Source organism: Meles meles, chromosome 1 (genome assembly GCF_922984935.1).
Source record: "Meles meles chromosome 1, mMelMel3.1 paternal haplotype, whole genome shotgun sequence".
In the NCBI taxonomy this organism is placed as follows: domain Eukaryota; kingdom Metazoa; phylum Chordata; class Mammalia; order Carnivora; family Mustelidae; genus Meles; species Meles meles.
The window spans coordinates 130,109,321-130,136,148 of record NC_060066.1 but is presented as its reverse complement, the minus strand read 5'-3'; the positions used below and the strand labels follow the sequence as shown (position 1 = coordinate 130,136,148).

General features: G+C 38.0%; 1 protein-coding gene and 1 pseudogene across 2 annotated transcripts in view; both read left to right on the top strand.

Annotated features, from left to right (window-relative positions):
- The window catches only part of SLC30A7 (solute carrier family 30 member 7), a 90,054-nt gene that overhangs the window by 48,550 nt on the left and 14,676 nt on the right, over nt 1–26,828 (top strand). For both annotated transcript variants that reach the window (XM_046016709.1, XM_046016702.1), the window contains exons 9-10: nt 19,554–19,644; nt 26,662–26,811. In XM_046016709.1, the coding sequence (XP_045872665.1) occupies nt 19,554–19,644; nt 26,662–26,811 (241 nt within the window). The remainder of the gene's footprint in view (nt 1–19,553; nt 19,645–26,661; nt 26,812–26,828) is intronic.
- LOC123946917 lies at nt 279–1,189 on the top strand (annotated as a pseudogene).

The window sequence follows — 26,828 nt, the reverse complement described above, 5'->3', positions numbered from 1 at the left end:
CGAAACCTAGAATCAGTAAGAAAAAAGATTGGTGAATTAAGTTACATGAAAAAACTTTGGCATAGAAAAGAAAGCATCGAAAGGGAAGTCAAGCTCTTTTCCTAGCAGAGCCACAACTGTGGTGCTAGTCTCTCTGAGCTATCCAACTCCATTCTTTTTTTTTTTTAAGAATTTAAATACTTCCATAGGTACAACAAAATTAACAAGTAAAGCACTCCTACAGTAAATATTATCGAACTTCATTCTTGTCACCACGGTGATACTTGCACTTTGCTGCCACCATAACTGAGCAGATGATACTTGGTGGCATCCTCAAGAGCCACAACAGCTGGGTGACCCAGATCACCACCACTCCCCAGTTCCTGCTCATGATACTCTCCATCTCTTGAGATAAGACCATCATCATGTGGAAGCTGACCAGGGATGAGACTGATGATGGCATCCTGCAGCATGCCCTTTACAGTCATTCCCACTTTGTTAGTGATGTGGTCATTTCCTCAGGTGGCCACTTTGCCCTCTCAGGCTCCTGGGGTGGACTCTTTCATCTCAGGGATCTCACAACAGGTACCACAGTACCACCGCACGCAGATTTGTAGGCCACACCAAGGATGTGCTGAGTATGGCCTTCAACAACCAACAAGGTTTGGTTTTATCCTGAGATAAAACCATCAAGCTATGGATTGTATGCAAACATACTGTCCAGGATGAGAGCCATACGGAGTGGATTTCTTGTGTCCGCTTTCCATCCGGTAGCAGCAATCCCATTATTATCTGCTATGGCTGGCACAAGCTGGTCAGGTGTGGAAGCTGCCACACTGCAAGCTGAAGGCTAATCACATTGGCCACATCAGCTATCTGAACACTGTGACTGTCCCTCTGTGCTTCTGGAGACAAGAATGGCCAAGCCATGCTGTGGGATCTCAATGAAGGCAAACACCTTTATATGCTGAATGGTGGGGACATCATCAATGCCCTGTGCTTCAGTCCTAACTGATACTGTCTCTGCGCTGCCATGGGCCCCAGCATCAAGATCTGGGACTTGGGAGGCAAGAACATTATCTTGTAGTAGGAAGTGAAGTAGGAAGTTATTGGTACCAGCTGCAAGGCAGAGCCCCTTTGTATACCTCTCTGGCCTGGTCAGCCTCTGTTTGCCAGCCATAGAAAACCTGGTGCCAAAGGTAGCAGGTGACCATGGGCACCCCCTAGAAATATATGGAAGAATTTCAGAAATGAAACATTGGTTTTCTGACTTTAAAAAAACAAGCAAAGGCCGCCTGGGTGGCTCAGTTGGTTGGGCAACTGCCTTTGGCTCAGGTCATGATCCTGGAGTCCTGGGATTGAGTCCCGCATCGGGCTCCCTGCTCCGTGGTGAGCCTGCTTCTTCCTCTGACCTCCCCTCATGCTCTCTCTCATTCTGTCTCTCTCTGTCTCTTAGATGAATAAATAAAATCTTTCTAAAAAATAAAAAACAAACAAAATTAAAAGTGAAGTAAAAGACATAATAAACTGATAAATATTTGCTACTTAGAACATGAAAGGCTAACCTCCCTAATATAGAGAGAGCTCCAAAAAGAAAAATTAAAAGACTTAACAGCCTGATAAACAAATAGACAAAAATATAAGTTCATTTAGCTTACAGGAAAAGAAATACAACTTATATTTAAACATATAAAAGTAGTTCAGCCTCACTTACAAAAAATAAATTCAAATTAAAATTACATTGAGACACCACCTCTCATCTATCAGTTGGATAAATATCCAAAAGTTTGCATAATTTTTGTCAAGGCTCTAGGTAAAATAGGCAGAACATTTCTGACAGAAATGAGAATGACACTATTTCTGCAGAATCAATGGTGACAGTATCTAGCGTAATTAATTGTGCATTTATCTTTGATTAAGGAGTTCTAGTTCTAGAAATATTTGTATCCTGAAGATGAACTGGCAAAAATGTAAAAGAATATATCTATAAGGTCGTTCTTTGTGGCTTTATTTGTTATAGCCAAAAATTGGAAAGAGCACAAATGTCCATCAGAAAGGGAGTTCTGTGCAGTCCTAAAAAGAAGAAGTTGGGGGAAGAGAGGTGACTTCAGCAAGATGTCAGAATAGGAGGCCCTAAATTCTCTTTCCTTCACTAAGGACAGAACTTTAACACAACAAACTGACAAAATAGATTTGCAGAAATCCTGAAACTAGTTCAAAGTTTCCTGCATCCCAGGCTAGTGGGAAGCCAACTATGTGGAGGCTTGGTAGGAAATGTTTGACACTTCATAACTCTGTCATTAGAGCCACTCCCACCCGCCACCCCTGCACAGTGCAGCGTGGAATGTTTGGGAGGAAAACCCCAACTCCCACATTATCCTTAAAGAGGGAAAGGAGTTGAACATACCACCAACAGACTTTTGGGAGGTACTGCCTGAGAGGTAGTGTCTTGCTTGCTTGTATCCAAGTACTGACAAACAGGATGCCTGGTTGGGCATCCCTGAGAATAACGTCCTGCATTAGAGTCTGCAGTACCCCCAACAGACACTAGATGGAACCCCAGGACTAGATTTACTACAGCCTAGCTTGCTGTAATATTACAGACGCATAAAAGCTCCTGAGTAGAAGCCAGGAAACCTCTCCAAAAAGGACAGATTACTTGCAAAAAAGCACATAGAGGACACATACCAAGAAAAGACTTTTGAGGCCCCCCAGAATCTCTAGCCAGGCTGAGTAGAGAAAGTCATCCATGTATGAAACCAGACCATAAAGTCTAGAGAGTTGGTTGATTCTTTGGATGTCAAAATCCTAAAAACAAAAAATAAGACATGTGAAGAAACAGCCAACTGCGATACATTTAAAGAAGTAACTTAGATCTCTAGAAACCAAATCCTAAAAAGAAGGAGATTTGAATTTCCAGGTAAAAAATTAAAAATTACCATCATAAGGATACATAATTAACTAAAAAGAAAGCATAGATAGACAAATAAGCAAAATTAGGAATATGATGCATGAACAAAATGAGAATATGAACAAAGAGGTAGAAACTAGGAAGAAGAGCCAAGAAGAAATTCTGAAACTGGAGAATAACAGTACTAAATTGAAAAATTTACTGGTAGGACTTAGTGAATTTGACCAAACTGAAAATAGAGTCAGTGAACTTGAACACAGGACTTAACAAAAATTACTAAAGCAGATAAACCAAAAATGAAAAATGAAGAGAGCCAAAGGGATTTATGGACAAGAACAACAGCCTACGAATATGGGAATCTAGAAAGTGAAGAAAGAATGGAGCAGAGAACCTGTTGAAGAAATAATGGCCAAACATTCTCAACTTTGAGAAAAGAAATGGACATACAAATTCAGGAGACTTAATTAGGATAAATCTAAAGAGGCATACACTGAGACACATCATAATTAAACTCACATGTCACATATGAAGTGAGAATCTTGAAAGTAAGAGGAAAATAACTTGTCACATGCCATGGTAACCACAAAGAAAATGTCTGTAGAATATACACAAAGGGAAATGAGAAGTAAATCAAAACAATGTCACTACAGAAAAATCAATGAAACACAAAGCACGAGAGGAAAAGAGGAACAAAAAGCTTTAAGACTGAAAACAATGAATAGAAACAGCAGTCCTTCATACAAGTAATTACTTTAAATGTAAACAGATTAAACATACCTATTAAAAGACATAGGCTGGCTGAGTGGATTAAAAAAATAGCATGGGGTAGCTGGGTGACTCAGTTGGTCAAATGTCTGACTCTTGATTGAGACTCAGGTCATGATCTCAAAGTTGTGAGATTGAGGCCCACATCCAGCTCTGTGCTGGGTGTGGAGCCTGCTTAAGATCCTCCCCCTTTCCCTCTGCCCCTTGCCCATTAAAAAAAAACAAAAACAAAAAGAACATGATTCAGTTTGTTCTGCCTACCAGAGATGGACTTTAGATCCAAATATACACAAACTAAAAGTGAAAAGGTGAAAAAAGATTTTCTATATAAACAGGAATCTAAAGAGATTGAAGTGGCCATTCTTACATCAGACAAAATAGGTATATCAAACAAAATAGACTTTAAGACAAAAACTGCCACAAGAGACAAAGAAGAATATTGTACCTTGTTTTCAGTTACGGATAGAACAACCAAGTAGAGGATCCATAAGAAAAGAATAGTCTTGAACACTACTGTAAACCAACTGGGCTTTACAGAAATATGTATACTACCCCATCCAATAACAGCAGAATACACATTCTTCTCTAGCAAACTTGGAACAATATGCCAGATAGACTACATGTTAGGTAACAACAAAAGTTCTAATAAATTTTAGAAGATTTAAATTATACAAAATATCTTCTCTGATAAAAATGGAATGAAATTGGAAATAACTAGAAAAACATGAAAATCTAAAATTATGTGGAACTTAAATTACATATTCTTTGACAACCAGTGGGTCAAAGAAGAAATTACAAAGGAATTTAGAAAATATCTGGAGACAAATGAAAACAAAACAAAACATATCAAAACTTAGAGGATACAGTGAAAGCAGTACTAAGAGGGAAGTTCATAGTGATAAATAACCAAGTTTTAAAAACTCAGGATAGTCACATGACTTTATTTTATCTCATTTTAATTTTGTGAAGCAAAAAGAAAGAAAAAAACAAACAAACCTCAAATTAACAACCTGACTTTATACATTAAGGACCTATAAAAAGAAAACTAAAAAACTAGAAAGTTAGCAGAAAGAAGGAAATAGTAAAGATTGGAGCAGAGATAAATGACCCAGAGACTAGAAAAACAATAGAAAACAACACAACCTAGACTTGGTTTTTTTGAGAAGATCAACAACACTGACAAACCCTTAGCTAGACAAACTCTTAGAAAAAAAAAAGACTCAAATATCTAAAGTTAACAGAGAGAGAGGAGACATTACAACTGATATTGCAAAAATAAGAAATATAAGGAGCTACAGTGAACAGTCATTTGCCAACAATTGGAAAACTTAGAAGAAACAGATATATTTCTAGAAACATCCAACCTACTAAGACTGAATCATGAAGAAGCAAAAAACTCTGAACAAACCTATAGTGAGGAGCTGGTAATTAAAGAATTAAGGCAGTAATCAAGTACTTTTCAACAGCAACAACAACAAAAAAGCACAGAACCAGGTGAATTTACCGGTGAGTTCTACCAAGCATTTAGAGAAGAACTGACACCAATTCTTTTTTCAAACTCTTCCAAAGAATTAAAGAGGAGAAAAGACTCCCAGTCATTCTGTGAGGCAGGAGTGACTCAGGTACTGAAACCAGACAAAAACATGACAGGAAAGGAAAACCATAGACCAAGAGATACCTGGGTGGCTCAATCAGTTAAGTGGCTGCCTTTGGCTCAAGTCATGATCCCAGGGATCTGGGATCGAATTCTGCAATGGGCTTCTTGCTTAGCAGGGACCCTGCTTTTCTCTCTGCCTGCTGATCCCCCTACTTGTGCTCTCTCTCTGTCTCTAACAAGTAAATAAAATCTTTAAGAAAAAAAACCACTATAGACCAACATTCCTCATGAATATTGACTAATATTAAAGTCCTGAACAAAATATTAGGCAAAATGAATTCAACAGCACATTAAAAGGATCTTGCATCATGACCAAGTGGAATTTACACTTGGAATGCAAGGATGGTTCAACATACAAAAATCAATTGATGTTATATGCCAAATGGAAAGTGAACGAAAAAAGACATGATCATCTCAATCAACTCAGAAAAATCATGTGACAAAATTCAACATCATCGAAATGGTAAAACACTTAACAAACTAAGTAGGAAACTACCTCAATGTAGTAAAAGTCATATATGAAAACCCACAGTTAACATCATACTCAGTGGTGAAAGACTCAGAAGTTTTCCTCCAAGATCAAGAACAAAGCAGGCATGCCCAATTTCACCACTACTGTTAACCATAGTACTGAAAATCCTAACCAGAGCCATCAGACAAGAAAAAGAAAGGCATACAAATTGAAAAAGGAATTAAAATTTCCTGTTCACACATGACATGTTCTTATATGTAGAAAACTCTAAAGATTCCATTAAAAAGCTGTTAGGACTAATAAAAGAATTTAACAAAGTTGCAGAATACAAAATCTATGCTTAAAACTCAGTTGTGTTTCTGTATACTAACAATGACTGATCTAAAATAAATTTAGAAAATAATCCCATTTACTACCGCACCAAAAATGATAAAATACTTAGTAATAAACTTCACCAAGGAAGTGAAAGACTTGTATGCTGAAAACTATAAAACATTGTTAAAGGAAATCAAAGAAGGTATGAAGAATAAAGGGAAAGATTTCTCTTGTTTATGGATCTCAGAACTTAATATTGTTTAAATGTATATACTACCAAAGTGATCTACAGGTCCAATGCAACCTCTATCAAAATCCCAATAATCTTTTTTTTTTTGCATAAAAAAATTCCTAAAATTTGTTTGGAATCTCAAAGGATGATGAATAGCCAATACGATCTTGAGAAAGAAGGAAGCCTCACACTTCCTGATTTCAAAACATACTACAAAGCAACAGTAATTCAGATGGTGTGGTCCTGGCATAAAGATAGGCCAATGGTACAAATAGCCTGGGAATAAACCTTTATGTATATAGCCAAATGATTTTTGACAAGAGTGCCAAGACTATACAATGGGGAAAATGCAGTCTGTCTTCAACAAATAGTTTTAAGAAAACTGGATACCTATATGCAAAAGAATAAAGTTGGACCCTTACCTTATAAACCACAAGCAAACATTAACTCAAAATGGATTAAAGACCTAAATATATGATCTAAAACTCTTAAACTTCTAGACAAAAACTTAGGTGGAAAGCTTCAGGACATTGGATTTAGCAGTGATTTCTTGGCTATGAACCCATAGGACAGGCCAGAAAATAAAAAATAGACAAATGAGACAAAAAAACTTGGGTCACCTGGGTGGCTCAGTGGGTTGGGGCCTCTGCCTTCGGCTCAGGTCATGATTCCAGAGTCCTGGGATCGAGCCCCGCATCGGGCTGTCTGCTCAGCGGGAGCCTGCTTCCTCCTTCCTCTCTGCCTACTTGTGATCTCTCTCTCTCTCTGTCAAATAAGTAAATAAAATCTTAAAAAAAAACAAACAAAAAACTTGGTGCCTCATAAGAAACAATCAGCAGAGTAAAATGGCATCCTATGGAATGGGAGCAAATAATTATAAATTATATATCTGATGGGGGTTAATATGCAGAATATATAAGGAAAATATACGACTCAAGCAGCAGTAACAACAAACAAATAATCTGATGAAAAAGCAGGCAAAAGATTTGAATAGACATTTCTCCAAAGAATATATACAACTGGCCGATAAGCATAAGAGGAGATGCTCAAACAGCACTAACCATTAGGGAAATCCAAATTACTCATTCTTATTCATCAGGATGGCCATTATCAAAAGAACAGATAATGCATATTCATGAGGATGTGGAGCATTTGGAACTTTTGTACAGTATTGATAGGCATGGCGTGGTACAACCATTATGGAAAATACAGATGTTCTTCAGAAAGAAAAATAGATTTACCAGCAATCCCACTTCCGGATATACATCAGAGCAGGATCTCAAAGAGATGTGCACATACCTGTGTTCATTGTAGCATTATGTGCAAGAGATAAGAGGTGGAAGTAACCCAGATAGATGTCCATCAACAGATGAACAGATTAACAGAAATGTACATACATACAGTGGAATATTAGGCAGTCTTTAAAAAGAAGGAAGTGCTGTCACATGATAAAACATAGGTGACTCTTAACATTTTGCTAAGCAAAATGAGCCAGTCCAAAAGGGACAAGTACTATATGATATGTCCATTCAGATGAAATAGATGAAGTAGTCAGAATTACAGAAACAGAAAGTAAAAAGGTGGTTGACAAGGGCCAGAGCAGAGAGGAAAAGAAATTAGTGTTTAATTGGTATGGAATTCCACTGTTACAGCACGAAAAAGTTCTAGAGATCTTTTCACAAGAGTGTTAACACTGCTGTTACTGAGAAACGGTCAAGACAGTAAACTTAATGTTTTTTATCATAATAATAAAAAGAATAGGGAAGACCTCTATATGGTAATATGTGATTGTCAAGATATATTATTTAAAAAACACTTGAGGGATGCCAGGGTGGCTGAGTCAGTTGAGTATCTGACTCCTGATCTCAGCTCATGTCTTGATCTTGGGGTCCTGAGTTCAAGCCCTGCTTTGGGCTTCACACTAGGCATGGAGCCTACTTAGAAAAGAAAAGAAAAAAAAAAGCAACGCCTTGATAATTTACCACATGCTACCTTTTATAGAAGCAAGAGAAGAGATGCATATATAACATGCATGTTCTCTTATAAATTTCCAAAAGAAACTCTAAAAGAATGAACCAAAAGCAAGTATGTTTACCTCTTGGCAAAGAGAAGGGATTAGAAGTGAGACTTTAAATATATACATACATACATACATATATATATATATATATGTATATATATATATTTAATATACTTTTGACTTTAGAATCATTGACATTTTTAGCCTTTAAAAAAAGTAAAAGTAGGGTGGGGGATGGGTGAAAGAGGTAAAGGGAATTAAGAGTACACTTATCACCAGCACTGAATAATATATGGAATTTTTGAATCACTATATTGTATACCTGAAACTACTATAACACAGTATATTAATTAACTGGAATTAAAATACTTTTTTAAAAAATACAGTTAAAAGTGGGGGACAGCTGGGTGGCTCAGTCAGTTAAGCTCAGGTCATGATTTCAGGGTCCTGGGATTGAGCCCCACTGAGCAGGAAGCCAGCTTTTCCCTCTCCCTGTGGCTGCTCCTTGCCTTGCTTGTGCGTGCACGCTGTCTCTCTCTCTCTCTCTCTCTGACAAATAAAAATCTTTGTAAAAATACAATAAAAAGTAAACATAAATCTTTAAAGGTGGAAATCATTGTTTTTTCAACTCTGAGTCACTTATTCGTTCTTACTTTTTTTTTTCCACTTCTTTTCACTCGGCTGCCAAAAGAAAAAAAACATAGCTCCTCTTGGTTCTTCAGTTTTAATATTAATTGTTAAGTTGTGTGTAATTAATTTCAAACTCTCTTCCCACTAGCTATAGCCTGCACTTAAGTTACTCTGTTCTCTTGCTTAATTAATCCTTGGAAAACATGATCTCTCCCCATATCCATATCTCAGCAACCAAGTATTTTCATGTAGTCAACATCCAGTTTAGTGTAGCAATTAGAAATCTACCTTGAGATACTCAGTAAAAGGTCAGTTCTCAGAGTGGTATTTTAAATGTTTGATTTGTATAAACAATTTAATAAGGGTCCTTTTGCCTTTGTTTTTTATTTCCCATGTTTGGTTTACTTCTCACAAACAGTGACTTTGGAAGTTATCATTGAAGATGGGCCCATAATGGTAACTAGGTGTAGGAATTTGCTTCTATTCAAGTTTTGACAAGACCAATCAGCTCTCAGATAGTGGAAAACATTTACATTGTTATTACTGCTCCTCTTTTCCTGAGCTTTTAAATTTCTTTTTGTGGTCCAGGCTTCCTCTTCACCCTGAGGGTCAGCTTTTCCTAAAAGTCAGACCTCTCCTGTAGGCAGAGGTGCTTTGTGAGAGTTAGCAAAGCCATGTTGATGACTTCATTGGAGGAAATACTGCAGTGTGGCTAAGAGCATTTGCTATGGAGACCAAGTGCCTGGGTTCAAGTTCTGGTTTCAGAACCAGTTAGCTCTATGGTGCCTTAGTCTCTCTATGCCTCAATTTTTCAGCTTTAGAGTGGGGTTAACAGTAATGCTTACCTCATAATTTGTTATGTCTGGATTAAGTGGGTTAAGATATATAAAGTCTAGCACAAATTGGCAAAAAATTGGGAAGCAGTGTGTTAATTGCTTGCCTCCTTTCTGTCCCAAAAGGAATGCTTTTGGAAAGCAGGCACCATTCACTTAAAAGGTTTCTCACATGCCCCTTTTTCTTCCCCCATAGTTAACTGCCTCATTCATTCATTATCAAGTGAGGGAAAAGAGACAGAGAGAAAGGAGGGAAAGAATAAAAGAAATATAAAAGAATAAAAAAAATACAGTATGTTGGTGACTGCTTCCATCATTTAAGAGGTCAGACGAGTTGCTGCATATTAACAACGCCCTTTGCTACTTGTCTCTGCCCTCCTTCCTGGATACCAGGTTCTTCACAGGAACACACACATCTAGAGACAAAGCTCTGTTACTATAGGGTGAGGAAATGTTATGGTTTGAATACCGCACAGATTGAATCAGTTACAGGTATACCATTTTTTAACTTTCACCAGACAGTTTAGCCCAGATTCCTAATAACCTTGTTGAACCTAGAGATCAATCAGCACTTTGGTTCCAGTCCTTTTGCATTTTTCTTGCTGACCTCAAGTCCTTTTTGTTCTGAGTTAAAATTTGTGATCACTGAACCTATGTGAATGATAATTAATTTGATTTTGATAATGGTGATGAATATTTCCTGCCGTCTTATCTGGTTTTTCTAAACAAGATCCTGTGTTTTCATGTCTAAACTGTTTGCAAAATGCAGATTTCCTTAAAGAACTTTATCTCCTGCTTTTGTCCATCCTCCAGCTGCTGCTTTCAAATGGGTTACTGAGGTAGTGGGGAGGTTCTTCCAGGTCTCATTATCTTTTCAATACAAATGTCACCATATGTAATACAAAAAATGTGAATTTATTCCTGCCCCATCTTCTGAAAACTGTATTTTGTGGCGCTTTTTGCCCTTTTCCTTCATTGATCCCTTGTCTTGTTCCAGTTCCCTACCTCTTGACAGGATATCAGTGTGAATTTGCACTTATTTTTTTTTATCTACACCCTTGTTCTTTATGGATATATAATAAATGATTTAATAACTTTTTTCTTATATAGCTGGTTTGATTTTAGTTTCTATTCATGAGAATAAAGAAAGGAGCTTTTATTAAGATAATAAATTACAAATCAAGAATTGGGAACAATGATTGCTCCTGACTGAGTTTAATTCTTTCTCATCTGTACTTGAATAGAGGATAAGATACTTTTGCTTCTTTTTATTAGAAATTCTTTTGGGAGGGGCATGTGGGTGGCTCAGTCAGTTAAGCATCTGCCTCTAGCTCAGGTCATGATCCCAGTGTCCTGGAATCAAGCCTCACATCTGGCTCCTGACTTGGCAGGAGCCTGCTTCTTCCCTCTCCCTTTGCTTCCTGCTCCCCCTGCTTCTGCTCTCTCTGTCTCTTGCTATCTCGCAATCTCTCTCTCTGTCAAATAAATCTTCAACAAAAAATTCTTTGGGGGAGTAACTAAATTGAGGGGACCCCTGTTGTTTTTCTATTTAGCTATTACTTTGAAGGGTTGAAAGTCACATCAAACAAGGGCTATTCTATAATCTTAAAATCTTCCAGAGTGTTTGACGTTCTTAAATAGATTATATATTCAGCAGACATGTGCCAAGTGCTTATATATTCCCAGTACTGTGCTGGGCACTGGGACTAAAAAGAACATGACACGATCTCTGACTCTAGAGGACTTAATCATAATGAGACGCTGTAGTGGAGTCCAGAGAACTTTAGCATTGGAATCAGCCATCCAACTCTGCCTCTTCCTAGTATGTAACAAAGAGCAAGTTGTCTTGATCTCCCTGAGCTGGTTTTCTCTTATGCAAAATGAGGGAGCTGGCCTAAATATCTCTTAAAATCTTGCCTATATCTGACATTCTGTCATTTCAGAATGGAATGTTTTTCTTAAGGTTACTTAAGGCTGATGTGAGGATCAAATAAGAAAAAAATTATGAAAGCACTTTAAACACTATTAAGTGTTGTCTAAACAAAGACATTACTAATTACTTACTAATATGATATTACTTACTAATGCTTTTGGTCCAAAGACCAGATTTATTAGGTGTTATAACTAAGTTCCAGAAGTTTGAGGAAAGGGTGACCTTTTTATGACTTTGGCTCTGAATTAGGGGTATTTTAGGGTATCCAGTTATCACCATTATTGACTAAAGTAGGTACTGTGTGCATTGATTTTAAACCGTAGGTTTTGAAACCTAGCATAATTATAAGGTAAACCACAGTTCCTGTGGTATGGAGTTATCTCTTCTGTATTAGCCCCACTTGGGGCTTGATCTCACAACTTTGAGATTATGACCTGAGCCAAAAATCAAGAGTCAGAGGCTTAACCGAATGAACCACCCAGGCACCCTTGCTTTATGATTCTTGAAATTCTGTGTTAATAGGTAATTGTTCATCACTATGAAATAATCTTATTTATGCAAATATGACTGCTTATTTACAGCTTGCCCTAAGACTACTGTGTCTAAATGTAAAGTATATTTCAACTTTGGGCCAGTTTTCTTTGGCTTTTTGTCCACTAAACATTTTCAAGTGTATGACATATACCAGACCTTCAAAGTTTATGGGTTCTTTAAAAAGTACACCTATCTTTTTCTAGGTTCATAAATTGTAAGAACCCTTGATAATGTGCAGAAGGACTGAGCCCATAAGCCAATTCAAAAAGCTGAATCATTGATTATGTTTTAATTATATGTTTATTCTCAGATCTAAGTAATAGTTTCAGCTCTGAAATTTTTTATTGCCTAGCATTATGATTATCACTAGTCTGTTCTTCAGAAGTTTACATAATCTATCCCCTTTTCTTTTGTTTGGCTTGTTTATCATTACTGCTAGATAATTTACAGTTGAAATGGTGAGACTCTCACTAAAAGCTGCTTCTCAAGTGAAATTTGAATATATTTTCATTTGCAAAGTTACTGGCAATAAAGAGTAATAACTTGCTTATTTAATCTGTTAGCATTTAAGTCTACATTAAGTTTATGTTTATGACTATATGATTATACATTTAATTTACCTTCAGCTTTTGAAGAATTAAACCATTACCCTGTTTTACTGGTAAACTCATATACCGAATGACTCATGCCTTTTATATATGCTAGGAAAATGGTGTTTCAGTGTTAAAAGTTAGAATTGAGTTAGTCAACCAGAAGTGAACCTCTAATTGTTTCCAAATGCTTACTTTTTGGGTTTGGATGCAGCTGTGAGTGTTAGCTAAGTCAGGAATTTGCTAAGCTTGTCTTTTCCCCCATATCCTTTCATTATGGGTAGATAGATGCATGCTAAAATCTGTTTTATGATTTCCCACTACGATAGTTAATCAGAAAAATATGGACACAAACTCCTGAGCTAAACACAATTTTAAAAGGCAAAAATAAAATTTCTGCAGGTTTCTTTTACATTTTATGATCTTTGAAATTGTTATAGAAATTGACCTTCGTTCTAAATTGCTATATCACTATGCAACTTAGCAAGCACCTTTCTTTTTCCACCACAGTTTCATGACCTACTTACAGATACAGCTGAAATCCTTAAATAATTTCAGAATTACTGTTGGACAAAATTAGTGTGACACATCAGTGTGCTTTGGTGAAATGCTGTTGAATGTAAACATTTTATTAAAATTCCATTGAAGCAGGCAACCATTTTGAATTTTATATCATTGATACTTACCTTAAAAATACGCTGTTATTATTAACTCCTTATATCAACTATGATAAATTTTATTTAGTTATTTTAAAATTAATTTTATTAAAATGTTCATTTGCATTATGATTTTTTTTTCTTTTCTTTTTTTTTTTTTTTTTTTTTAGAGAGAGAGCACATGTGCTTGCTCACACTAGGGGCAGGGGTAGGGGTAGAGGGAAAGAATCTTAAACAGACTCCCTGTACTTGCTGAGCGTGGAACCTCAGATGAACTTGATCTCACCACCTTGAGATCATGATCTGAGCCAAAATCAAGAGTCAGAGGCTTAACCGACTAAGCCTATCAGGATTATGCATTATGGTTCTTGAACTGAGTGTTAAAATGAGTGATCTCTAAATTCCCTGTTACTTTTAATAGTTTGTTATCTGTAATCATGAAAATTCTTCACCAGTTCTACAATCTTCAAACTAAGGGCCACATGTGAAAACAAATTTTATGGAAAAAGAGAAAATATTAGGGTTTTTCTTTCTTTTTTTTTTTTTTTTAAAGATTTTTTATTCATTTATTTGACAGAGATCACAAAGAGGCAGAGAAGCAGGCAGAGAGGAGGAAGCAGGCTCCCCGCCGAGCAGAGAGCCCGATGCGGGGCTCAATCCCAGGACCCTGGGATCATGACCTGAGCCAAAGGCAGAGGCTTTAACCCACTGAACCACCCAGGCGCCCCTCTTTCTTTTTTTTTTTTTTTAACTGATGTGGTAGTTAGGAGCAACTGGCTTTGGGAGGCAACATACATGAAATAATAGACATAAAAATTTGAACAAAGATTTGGATAAATTTATAGATGGTTCTGGGTGACTTTTTTTTTTCTGGGTGACTTATTAAAGACTGTATTAGAGGGGCGCCTGGGTGGCTCAGGTCATGGTCTCAGGGTCCTGGGATCGAGTCCCGCATGGGACTCTCTGCTTAGCAGGGAGCCTGCTTCTCCCTCTCCCTCTGCCCGCTTCTCTGCCTACTTGTGATCTCTCTCTCTCTCTCTGCCAAATAAATAAATTAAATCTTTAAAAAAAGAGAGAGAGTGTGTATTCGAGGAATGTCCTTAAGGTTTGAAGGCCAATCTCTTCAAGGATTATTATAGCTTGGACTCAGTTGTCTCTTTATTGTGTTTTAAATCACACATAAATTAGAAAAATAAGACTATATGCCTAGGATATTCTAAAACATCAAGTATTTTAAAGTTGTTTGCAAAAAGATGTTTCACACCTATTGCTTAATAGTATCATTGTTCATATTGTATGCCTTATGCTATAGTAGAGTTGGGTTCTTTTCCAGTTTTCCCAACTCTTCTTTATTTTTAAAAGTAGATTTAAAAGTAAGTTTACAGGGGCGCCTGGGTGGCTCAGTGGGTTAAGCCTCTGCCTTCTGCTCAGGTCATGATCTCAGGGTCCTGGGATCGAGCCCCGCATCGGGTTCTCTGCTCAGCAGGGAGCCTGCTTCCTCCTATCTCTCTCTCTCTCTCTCTGCCTGCCTCTCTGCCTACTTGTGATCTCTGTCAAATAAATAAACTCTTAAAAAAAAAAAGTTTACAACTTAGTAATAAAGAAAACTGTCGCCAGAAGTTCATGGGAAATGAAAATGGGTATAGGCATCCTGTCTAGTTGTTTCGCATTCATATGTGCCTTCTTCCAAATGGTAGGCCCTGAATAAGTGTTTGTTGCCTGATTTCCAGTCACTTGTCTATAGGCTTTTTCAAAACTTGTGAATCCTTTTGAAGTAGCTATTGTATATTATTTATCTTTTTATTTTCAGTGCCTAGCACATGCTCGACAAATAGTAGGCATATAATAAATGTTTGTTGACTTTAACTTTTCGAAACTGAAGTTAGAGTCAAAAGACTCGGTCTTATTATTCTGGCTCTCCTCACTAGCTGTGTCCTTAGGCAAGTTCCTTTGGTGGTCTAGACCTTCATTAGCAACTCAAGAGTTGGATTCCATCTGGTTCTAGAAAATCTGATGCCAAGCAGAGTATACAGTAGTGCTTAATAATTGCTTATTCTTAGCAGTTGCTTAATAAAAATTCATTTGCAGGATTACCTAATTAATGATGGAGTAAGTCAATTTGCCAAGTGTATCTCAAGTATCTCAAGTGATTTCTATTCGAGTGCATTTTTCACCTCAGATATCTTTAGGCATTATTAGCAGTTCCTTGGGATAAAGATTGAAGAAAAAATGCTCAAAAGAGCGAAATTTTTCTATGTGCCTCCTAGAGGAATTAAGAAAACTTTTTTTATTCTCAAACTTTTTTCTTATTCTAGGAGGACCATTTTGGTGCCTTACTTTCTGAATAGTAGTAAGGAAGGTGGGGAAACATAAAAATTTTAACGCATATAAAAATACTGCTTACTTTTTCCCTAAAAATGAAGGAGGGAGGAAAGAAAAATGTCATAATGGTTGAATTGTTACCTTATCAGTCTACCATCTTGTTTTTCTTTGCCTTTTCTTATAAACCCAGGGCATCCTCACCTGTGTAATAACGGCACAGTAGGTAGAAACAGACACTGCTCTTCAGTTTAGTTGAAGAAATAACCAATATTCTTTTACTGTCAAAATCCTTAACTCCACTTCAGTTGCTCTCCCTCTAACATTACCATAGGTATCAGATTTTTTTTTTTTTTTTTAATAGCAGCACAGAGAGGACATTTCATACAGTTTGGAAAACAGTTTGGGATCAGGAAATATACCCTAGAAGGGGTGACACTTGAGATTTTAAAGAAGGAATAGAAGCCAGACTACAGGGCAGTTTAGGGACATTCTAGGCAGAGGTAACAGCATGAGCAAAGCATGAAAGGAGGAACGCCAAAAGTAAAGTCCAGGTATATTTATTTAGAGGGCTGAAAATATGAAGCAAGGATTGATAGAAGGTGAAGTTAGGGGGGGGGCAGATCCAAAAATATACCATGTTAAAGAGCTTACATTTAATCCCCAAGTCATGGAGGAGCTTTCAAGGGATTTTTTTTTAATGGGGAAGGGACAGAATCAGATAACTGATTTTAGATAAATTGGTCTAATAGTTTTATAAAGAATGGTTGTATTAGTTATCTAAGGATGCATAACAAAGTATACAAAAACCTAGTAGCTAAAATAACAGGCATTATCTTATAGTCTACTTTGCTTCAGGAACCTGGTCATATCCAGTGGGGCTCTCTGGCTCAGGGTCATTTACAAGGTGGCAGTCAAGGTGTTGGCCAGGGCTACAGTTATTCCAACGTTCATTTGGGGTAGAATCTATTTCTAAGCTCACTGAAGTGGTTGTTGAAAGTATTCAGTTCCTTCTATACTATTGGACTGAGGATCTCAGTTCTCCTCCAGAGGCATCCCTCGGTGCCCTGTCACTTGGGCCTCTCCATAGAACAGCTCACACCATGACAGCCATGAGTGAAGAAGTGAGAGAGCAAGAGAGCAGGGGAACAAGACGGAAGGCGGAGTCTTTTAATCTAATTTTAGAAGTCCCATCTTGTCCCTTTTGCTGTACTTTATTCATTAGCAGCGAGTCATTAGGTCCAGCCCACACTGAAGAGAAGAGCAGGGGATTACACAAGAACATGAATACTAGGGAGACATGGACTATTGGGATCCATCTTCGAAGCTGACTATCACAGTGGACTTGAAATAAGACTAGAGATAAAAATGACCCACTTAGTGCTCGCTTCGGCAGCACATATACTAAAAAATGGCCCACTTAGGAGGCTATTATAATAATCCAAGGGAAGATACGGAGATTATTGTAGACATGTGTAATAGAATGAAGGGGAGGGTATGGAATCAAGAAATATGTAGGGTGTTAAATCATGAGAACTTTTAGAATTTAGAGCATGGGGGTTTGAAGGGAGAAGAAGGAATTAAGGGTGGTATCTAATTATTTTTAGCTCTTAATCTGACTAAAGAGTATTTTTGCTTGAATATGACTTAACCTCCTCTCTACATTGATAATTTCATTTTCACTATTGCCATCCCCTCCATACATTTTAACTTTTGGGCTTGTCCTTGATGTTGCTTTACTATATCCAATTAGACACTGGTTATTTCTCTCAGTATCTGTTTAATTTTCCTAGTTGTCTCTGTTCCTGTCTTACTCTCATTATCCAAGTACTTCTCACTGTGCACAGAAAGTGTGGGAAAGGACTTGTCAATGCTTCCCTGTGGCTATTTCCTATCTTTAATCTAGATTCTAAAACTTCTAATATTTATAAATCTGTCATTGATTTAACCAACAGGTTTTTACTGTGGGCCCACTTTATGACGGGCATTTTACTAGGCATCCTTGGGAATATAATTGTGAACAAGACAAGCATTGTCTCTGTTCTCATTGTCTTTGTTCTTTTAATGTCTTCTCTTCCTTTCCACCTGTCAGAAATATCACTAATTTGGGGGGCACCTGGCTGGCTCAGTTAGAGGAGCATGTGACTCTTGATCTTGGGGTCCTGAGTTCAAGCCCCATGTTGGGTGTGTGTTTGCTTAAATAAAAATAAAACTTAAAAAAGAAATATTACTAATTTTTAAGGTACGTCTCAACTTCTGCCTTTCTTGAAATGTATATATGTTCCTTTTATCTCTATCTCCTCCAGCTATAATTCGGAGGGTTTTTACTTCGGGAAGTTTGAGATTCTCCACGTTTGAAAGAGAGCACTGTAGTTTAAGCTATTAAGTGTAATGAAGCTGTCTGACCTCTTTCTTAGTGTGCTTCAAGCAATAGAGCAGGGCATTGCCACCCTGATTCAGTGGAATCATGTGGAGAGCTGTTTAAAACAGATGCCTTGGCCTTCCCTCAGATATTTTATGTCAGAAATGAAAACAAATAAGACTGTACTAAGGTGAACCCGATGTCTAGATGAGAGAACTATTGCACTGAGTCACCCTTATCATTATACTGTTACTTGTTTCTGTACACTTAATCATCCAAATAGCTTAAAATAGTAATTTCCAAATACTAGTGGAGGACTAGCTACTTCAGTACAGATGGATGTTTGGGCCCCATCACTAAAGGTGTTGATACACTAGATCTGTGGTTATATCCAGGCTTCTGTATTTTTTGAATCATGAAAGAAGACTGATATAGAATTGGGCTGTAAAAGTATTGGATGAATGGACTAATGTACCATATTAATTTTTTTGTATATTCCTTTACAGTATACATTTTGTATATATCCTGTTCAGATATACATGTAAACATTTGATAAACACTAAGGAGCACTCAGCCATGATGTGCCTTATAGATTACTTTGGAAGCTTCTGGCCAATTGAAATTTATTTTAAATAGTAGTTGAATGACTGCTGTGTTTAGATTTTTAGATGCTCCAATACTATTCAGTGGTGTAGTTTAGTGTTTCTTTTTTTTTTTTTTTTTTTTTTCTTTTAATTTGACAGAGAGAGATCACAAGTAGGCAGAGAGTCAGGCAGAAAGAGAGAGGGAAGCAGGCTCCCCGCTTAGCAGAAAGCCCGATGCGGGACTCGATCCCAGGACCCTGAGATCATGACCTGAGCTGAAGGCAGAGGCTTAACCCACTGAGCCACCCAGGCGCCCCTAGTTTAGTGTTTCATACATTGGTGTATTTTGGTCTAGCTCTTTTATTTTATTTTATTTTATTTTATTTGAGATTTTATTTATTTATTTGACAGAGAGAGACACAGCAAGAGAGGGAACACAAGCAGGAGGAGTGGGAGGGGTAGAAGCAGGCTTCCCGCTGAGCAGGGAGCCTGATGCTTGGCCTGATCCCAGGACCCTGGGATCATGACCTGAGCAGAAGGCAGACGCTTAATGACTGAGCCACCCAGGCGCCCCTAGCTCTTTTACTTTAGATAATAACTTACTGATCATACGGAAAATTTAGAATGACTAGATTCTTTTTCCTCATATTATTCTGATAAATCTTGTTATGTTCTAGTATAGAAGCATTATATGACTACTTTCTTACAGAATGGGACTATCAGAATGTGGCTTTAATAATTTTTTTTTTACTTTTGTTTAGTGTTATTCCTCTTTTAAGAGAGTCTGTTGGAATATTAATGCAGAGAACTCCTCCGGTATTGGAAAATACTCTGCCTCAGTGCTATCAGAGGGTAAGTTTCAGCTTTCAAACCATGAGATTTTATGTTGTTTTCAAGCTGTTAGGGTTTTTAACTTTTACAAATATGGGTAGCATATGTGTATAATTTAGTGTTTCTTCCAAGATTGAATGCTAACCATGAATGCCATTTGTACAAACCAGAATAAAATCATTGGAAAATATTGAACTTCACTAAAGAAAATGTGGCAGAGATTGTCCTCATTTAGAATTTGAGCAGTTCTTCTAAAATACGGGTATGAATAGCAGATGATGTAAGCATTTATTCAACATATTTTTTGAGCTCCTACTTTGTGCCAGGTATTCTAATAAGGTACTAAGTATATAAGGGTAAGCAAGACAGAGAGTGTCTGTGTTCAAAGAGGTTGCGGTTTAGTGGGGAAAAAGAGGCACTAAACAATAAATTGGTAAATAAGAAAATATCCACGATAATTACTATAAGAGAAATAAACAAAGTGATGTGGTAGACAGGGATGATCACGTTAGATTGACTAAGGAAGTTATATTCAAGGAAATTGAAACCCTGATGACAAGAAGGAGCCAGCCTTGTGAAAATCCTGGAGAAGAGTGTTTCAGGCCAAGGAACACTTTATGCTAATGCGGGAGTTCTACGGCTGGAACTAATTTAGAGTTGTGAAGACCAGAAGAAAAGGCCACTGTGCCGAAAGCATAGTCAATAAAGGGATGAGTGGCTGGAAAGGCTGGAGAGAATAGTAGGGCCCAGATCCTACAGAGATTTGGGTCTTACTTAGAGGTTTAGTTTTAATTTTAATCCAGGGGAAGTATGACAAAGTTTTTAGGTGGGAAGAGTGTCATAAACCTAATGTTTTTAAAATATTATTCTGCTTGCTAGTTGGAGAACAAATTCCAGAGAAAATGATAGTAAAGAAAACCAGTTATGAGGTTCTTGTCATCTGAGTGGGGAGAAATGGTGGTTAGGACTATTGAGGGAACAGTGAAGATGGAGGTAAGGACACATTCGGGATACATTTTCGGAGATGGATTATGTTAGTGAAGGGGAGAAAAAGTGGTGACCCTCAAGTAGGTGGATGCTGGCTCCATTTGTTAAGATTCAGGCTGTGTTGATGCAGGTTTGAGGATGAAAGCTCCCTCCAGATCAAGAGTTCTATTCTGGATACATTAAAATTGAAATGCCTTCTATACTCTTCCGGGAAATGTCAGTGAAGTAGTTGAATATGCAGATCTGGTGTTTTAGGGAAAGATTGGGACTAGGGAGAGTTTTGAGTCATCAATATATGAACAATATTTAAAATGTTGGGGTTATGTGAGATTTGCTTGGGAGAATTCAGCTCTTTTTAGTTTCACTTTTAGCTCCAGGTTTACAGCACAGGTGGTAGAAAGCCAGGAAAGGGAGTGGTTAGGAAGAGAGCTGGAAAACCAGAAGAGGTGGTCTCTCAGAACTGAAGAAGGAAGCAGTGATGCCGTTTCTGTGGGGCGAGCAAGGTAGGAAGAGAAGTGATCATTGATCGGCATCAAGAATAGCACTAATAACTGGATGAGACCAGTTTCAGAGGCGTTTGGAAAGGAGACCTTGATTTGAGTAGATTAGGAGAAAATGAGTTGGGGAACGGCTCAGGTCATGATCTCAGGGTCCTGGGATCGAGTCCCGCATCGGGCTCTCTGCTCGGCGGCGAGCCTGCTTCCCTCTCTCTCTCTCTGCCTGCCTCTCTACTTGTGGTCTCTGTCTGTCAAATAAATTAAAAAAAAAAAAAAAAAAAAAAAAAAAGAAGTGTGACTGTTAAAGGGAGCAAAGAAATGGGTTGACAGCCTGAGTATGGATATAGTATCAGGGCAGGGGCTCTTTGTTTGTTTTTAAAATAGGATATGCTGGAATAGTGCTGCCCCATGGAACTTTCCCCAGTAATAGAAATATTATATAACCTGCAATGCCCAGTAAGGAAATCACAAGCAAAATGTGGCAACATACACCAGGTGTATGGCCAGCACAATTGATTTTTAATGTAGTTTCATTCTCCTGTATTTAAATAGCCACGGGTGTTGGTGATTTCCGTATTACACAGTGCAGTTCTGGAGCATGTTTGTTGATAGGAACGGGCCATCCTAGAGGAAGAAATCAATGATATGGTAGTGAAGGTGGCCACTGCAGGAATGAAGTTCTTGAGAAGATGAAAAGTATTGAACCACGGGCACCTGCGTGGCTCAGTCAGTTAAGAGTCAGACTCTTGATTTCGGCTGAGGTCATGATCTCAGAGTGGTGGGCTTGAGCCCTGCATGGAGCCCTGTATTCCCTCTCCGCCCCTCCCTTCCACCTTCCCTCCCTGCCTGCTCACGTGTGCTCTCTCTCTCTCTCTCTAAAGAAGAAAAAAATGGTAGAACCAGAAGCGCTATGGAGGAATTCAGTGTAGGGGGAGCCAGGGCTACCGTATCCCTAGAGGGGAGGCAGAAAGTGCTGACATAGATGAGGGTCAACTGGTGGATTTGGTGGTACAAGATAAGGGATTTTTATGTACTTCTATTTTATCATTTATAAGGCAGTGTCATCAAACAGATTGGAATGCCAGAGGATGGGCACCTGGGTGGCTCAGTTGGTTAAGTGTCCACCTTCAGCCCAGGGCATGATCCCAGGATCCCGGGATTAAACCCTGTGCTAGGCTCTCAGCTTAGTGGGGAGCCTGCCTCTCCCTCTCCCTCTGCCCCTTCCCCTGCTTGTGCTCTCTTGGTCAAATAAAATCTTAAAAAAAAAAGGTGGGGTGTGCCTGGGTGGCTCAGTCTTAAGTGTCTGCCTTTGGCACAGGTCATGATCCTAGGGTCCTGGGATCAAGCCCTGCATAGGACTCCTTGCTTAGCAAGAAGCCTGTTTCTCCTTCTTCCTCTCCCTCTGCCTGCTGCTCTGCCTGCTTGTGTTCTGCCAAATAAATAAATCTTGAAAGAAGGAAAGGAAATGAAGGGAAAAGGAAAGGGGGAGGGAGAGAGACAAAGAAAGAGGAAGAAAGAAAAGGTATAAAAGGGTTTTTTTTAGATAGGGAAAATGAAGTGTTACTCATTTGACATTTGTGGTTATTATTTTAAGGTAGGGTAGGCATCATAACTGTGGAAGAGAAAGAGTCAGTTTATTGAATAATGCTTACTATAAGCTGGTCCCTGTACTAACTGTTTTACATAAATGGTTTCTGGTCTTCACCATATTTATATAGGCTAAGTTTTATCTTCCTTTCCATAGATAAAATCGAGGTTCAGAGAATTTAAGTAACTTATCCAAGGTCACAAATGCTAGTGGCTGAGCCAGAATTCTAGTTCATATCTGTCTGATTCCCAAGCTCATGCCCTTTCTATTATACCATACTGTCCAAGTAGGAAAAGCATCTGTGACTATGCTTTCTCCATATTATTTAACTTGAGAGCAGAGTTGAAGCCAGTTTATGTAAGAGCATTCCTCAGTCTTAACTATAAGAGTACTTGCACTCTTAGAGGTAGAGGAGATCTATTCAGTCGGTTGTTTTATTCACAATAGACCATCCCATGAGGATGCCGTTCGGAAACATGTAGAGTGATATCAGGTTCAAACCACTGTGTCATCAGAGTCCTGAAAGAGGAAGAAAAAGTCCACCTTGACCACTTTTCCCAGTAAAAGCAGTTTTTAAAAAGGCCATTGTTAGTATTTTCTCAAATTACCTACCAACTGTTTTGGAGTTTATAGAAAATAATGCCTACATTGATCAAATTCTGAAAAAAAAATGAATATTTTTGATAGCTCTAAGGTCAGCTTGTTCTTAATTAACATCCCAAATAGGTTACTTAAAAATCAGAGAATCTCAGAATTGAAAATGATCTTGTCTTTTTGGTAATAGGCATCCTAACAGGTGTGAGGTGGTATTTCATTGTGGTTTTTGATTTGCATTTCCCTGATGATTAGTGAGTTGAGCACGTTTCAGTCTTGGCCATCTGTATGTCTTCTCTGGAAAAATGTCTGTTCCCATCCTCTGTCCATTTTTTAATTAGATTGGTTTTTTTGCTATTGAGTTGTATGAGTTCTTTTTATATTTTGGATATTAACCTCTACCTTTTCATTTTTTTTTTTTTTACCTCTTCAGTTTTTAATGGTCCTTTCACATTTTCTATTTTTCTTATATTATGGCATTTTCTTTTTTTTTAATTATAGCATTTTCTATACTTCCAGAAACTTATCCATTTTGTCTAGATTTTCAAAATTATGTGTTTAGTTTGTGTGTGTTTGTGTGTGTGTGTGTATATGTTATACACATATACTGTCTCCTTAAAATTACTCTTTTTTTTTTTAAAGATTTTTATTTATTTGACAGAGAGATCACAAGTAGGCAGAGAGACAGGCAGAGAGAGAGGGGAAGCAGGCTCCCCACAGAGCAGAGAGCCCGATGCAGGACTCGATCCCAGGACCCTGAGATCATGACCTGAGCTGAAGGCAGAGGCTTAACCCACTGAGCCACCCAGGCATCCCTAAAATTACTCTTCTTAAAAGTACTCTAAGGAGTGAGTTTCTAAGTCTTTATACACACACAATCTACTAAGCACTTACTTGGGCCAGACACTGTTTTAGATGGTAAGGATACAAAACATTAAAAAATACATATATCCCTGCCCTTTTTAGCTTAAGTTCTGCTGGAGAGACAGACAATAAAAAAATATAAATAATATAAATGAATAATGTAGTGTGTGATATTATGCTCCAAAAAGTAAAACATAGCAAAGAAACATAAAAGTGAAAACATTATTATTTTACATAGAGTAATAGAAGACCAAGAGTACAGGAGCTACAGTAGCTTACTGAGAAGATGACGAGTAAAAACTCAGACAAAATGAACCAAGTAGAAATGTGGAAGGAAGGTACACTTCAGGCAGAGGGCATAGCAAGTTCCTTGCACCAGGAGTGTGCCAAACTTTCCAGCCAGTGGTGAGGAAGCTGATTTAGCTGAGAAAGAGAGAGCATGGGGATGCCTAGTAGGGGGGGAGGTGATTAGGTAACAAGCGGGCCATGTGACATGGGCCCATATAAGTCATTGTGAAAGCTTTGATTTTTAGTTGGAGTAAGGTGGGAAACCATTGGAGGATTTTGAACAGAGGCAGGATCTGACCTAAAGTAATAGGATCGCATGTGGAATACAGTGATGAGAAGAGGTGGAAAAGGTGCACAGCCAGAATGACCAGTTATTATAATACCATATTCTTACACTTCTACTATTATAATAATTCACACTAAAGATAATGTCAGTTATGCTGATAACAGAGAGATGGTGAGAAGTGTTTGGATTCCACTTAGTGACAGTACTCTGTATATTCACAAGCTACACATTCATCTAGTATTCCCTTTTATGGTTTTTAAAAGTGGTTGTAGTTTTATTTTTTCATTCTGTTTTTCTGTTTTGGTTTTATTTTATTTTATTTTTTTAAGATTTTATTTATTTATTTGTCAGAGAGCTAGAGAGAGTACAGGCAGGCAGAGGGAGAAGCAGGCTCCCCACAAAGCAAGGAGCCCGATATGGGACTTGATCCCAGGACGCTGGGATCATGACCTGAGCCGAAGGCAGCCGCTTAACCGAGTGGGCCACCCCGGCATCCCTCTGTTTTGTTTTTTTTTTTTTCTTTTTTTTTTTCTTTTTTCTTTGTTTTTTATTTATTTATTTTTATTTGTTTATTTACAGTATAACAGTGTTCATTGATTTGGCATCACACCCAGTGCTCCATGCAGTACGTGCCCTCCCTATTACCCACCACCTGGTTCCTCAACCTCCCCCCCCACCCCCCCGCTGCCCCTTCATAACCCTCTGGTTGTTTTTCAGAGTCCATAGTCTCTCATGGTTCATCTCCCCTTCCAGTTTCCCTCAACTCCCTCTCCTCTCCATCTCCCCATGTCCTCCATGTTCTTTGTTATGCTCCACAAATAAGTGAGACCATATGATACTTGACTCTCTCTGCTTGACTTATTTCGCTCAGCATAATTTCTTCCAGTCCCGTCCATGTTGCTACAAAAGTTGGGTATTCGTCCTTTCTGATGGAGGTATAATACTCCATTGTGTATATGGACCACATCTTCCTTATCCATTCATCCGTTGAAGGGCATCTTGGTTCTTTCCACAGTTTGGCGACCGTAGCCATTGCTGCAATAAACATTGGGGTACAAATGGCCCTTCTTTTCACTACATCTGTATCTTTGGGGTAAATACCCAGCAGTGCAATTGCAGGGTCATAGGGAAGCCCTATTTTTAATTTCTTCAGGAATCCCTCTGTTTTGTTTTTAAACCTCCATCAAAGTTTGTCTTGCCAGTGGTTGTCAGCCTTAGGCTGTGGAAACCTTAAGGAGCCATTGGAAAAACTGAGAGACGTCCTTCTCCTTTTTGTTGTAACACAATACAGGGAAAAGTGTATGTTGGCATTTAGCTCCTTGGGGGCTTGGAGATACAAAGGGTCCCATAGTTTCTGACACAGGGAAGAACCATCCTGTCCTAAATCTGCCTTTTTTGAGAAACACTGACTTCTCTATTTTCAGTTATCTTTCAAAGAACTAGTTTTTTGATATTATGATTTCTAATAGTTCCTAAGTCTCTGGACCATTAATTTCTGTCCTTTATTTCCTTCCTTACGATTTCCTCGAGTTTACTTTGTTGTTGTTCTTCTAGTTTCTAAATGCAAATGAGTTTATACTTGTTTTCTGATCAATGTACTTGAAAGTGTAAATTTCTGTCTAGGTGTTCTCTCAGCTGTGCCCTGCAAATTTTGGCATGTGATCATTCACATTTCCCAAACACCTGCCATGGCACATAAAGAGTACTCAATAAGTATTTGTTAACTAATTCAAATAATCTCTGACTCCTCCTTTGAACTAGAGAATAGAATCCATGTTTACTGATATTTTGCATACTAACAGTATTACAGATAATAATCTAAATAGCAGTTTACTGAACTGTTGACTAATAAAAATATTAAAACAGCATAGCTAATAAAACAAGGGGGCCCTTATGTTTGATTGCAGTGTTAATATCTGCCCTCTCTGTTCCAGGTGCAGCAGTTGCAAGGAGTTTACAGTTTACAAGAACAGCATTTCTGGACCTTATGTTCCGATGTTTATGTTGGGACCTTGAAATTAGTAGTAGCCCCTGATGCTGATGCCAGGTGGATTTTAAGCCAAACACATAATATTTTTACTCAGGTATGACTTTTTCACTA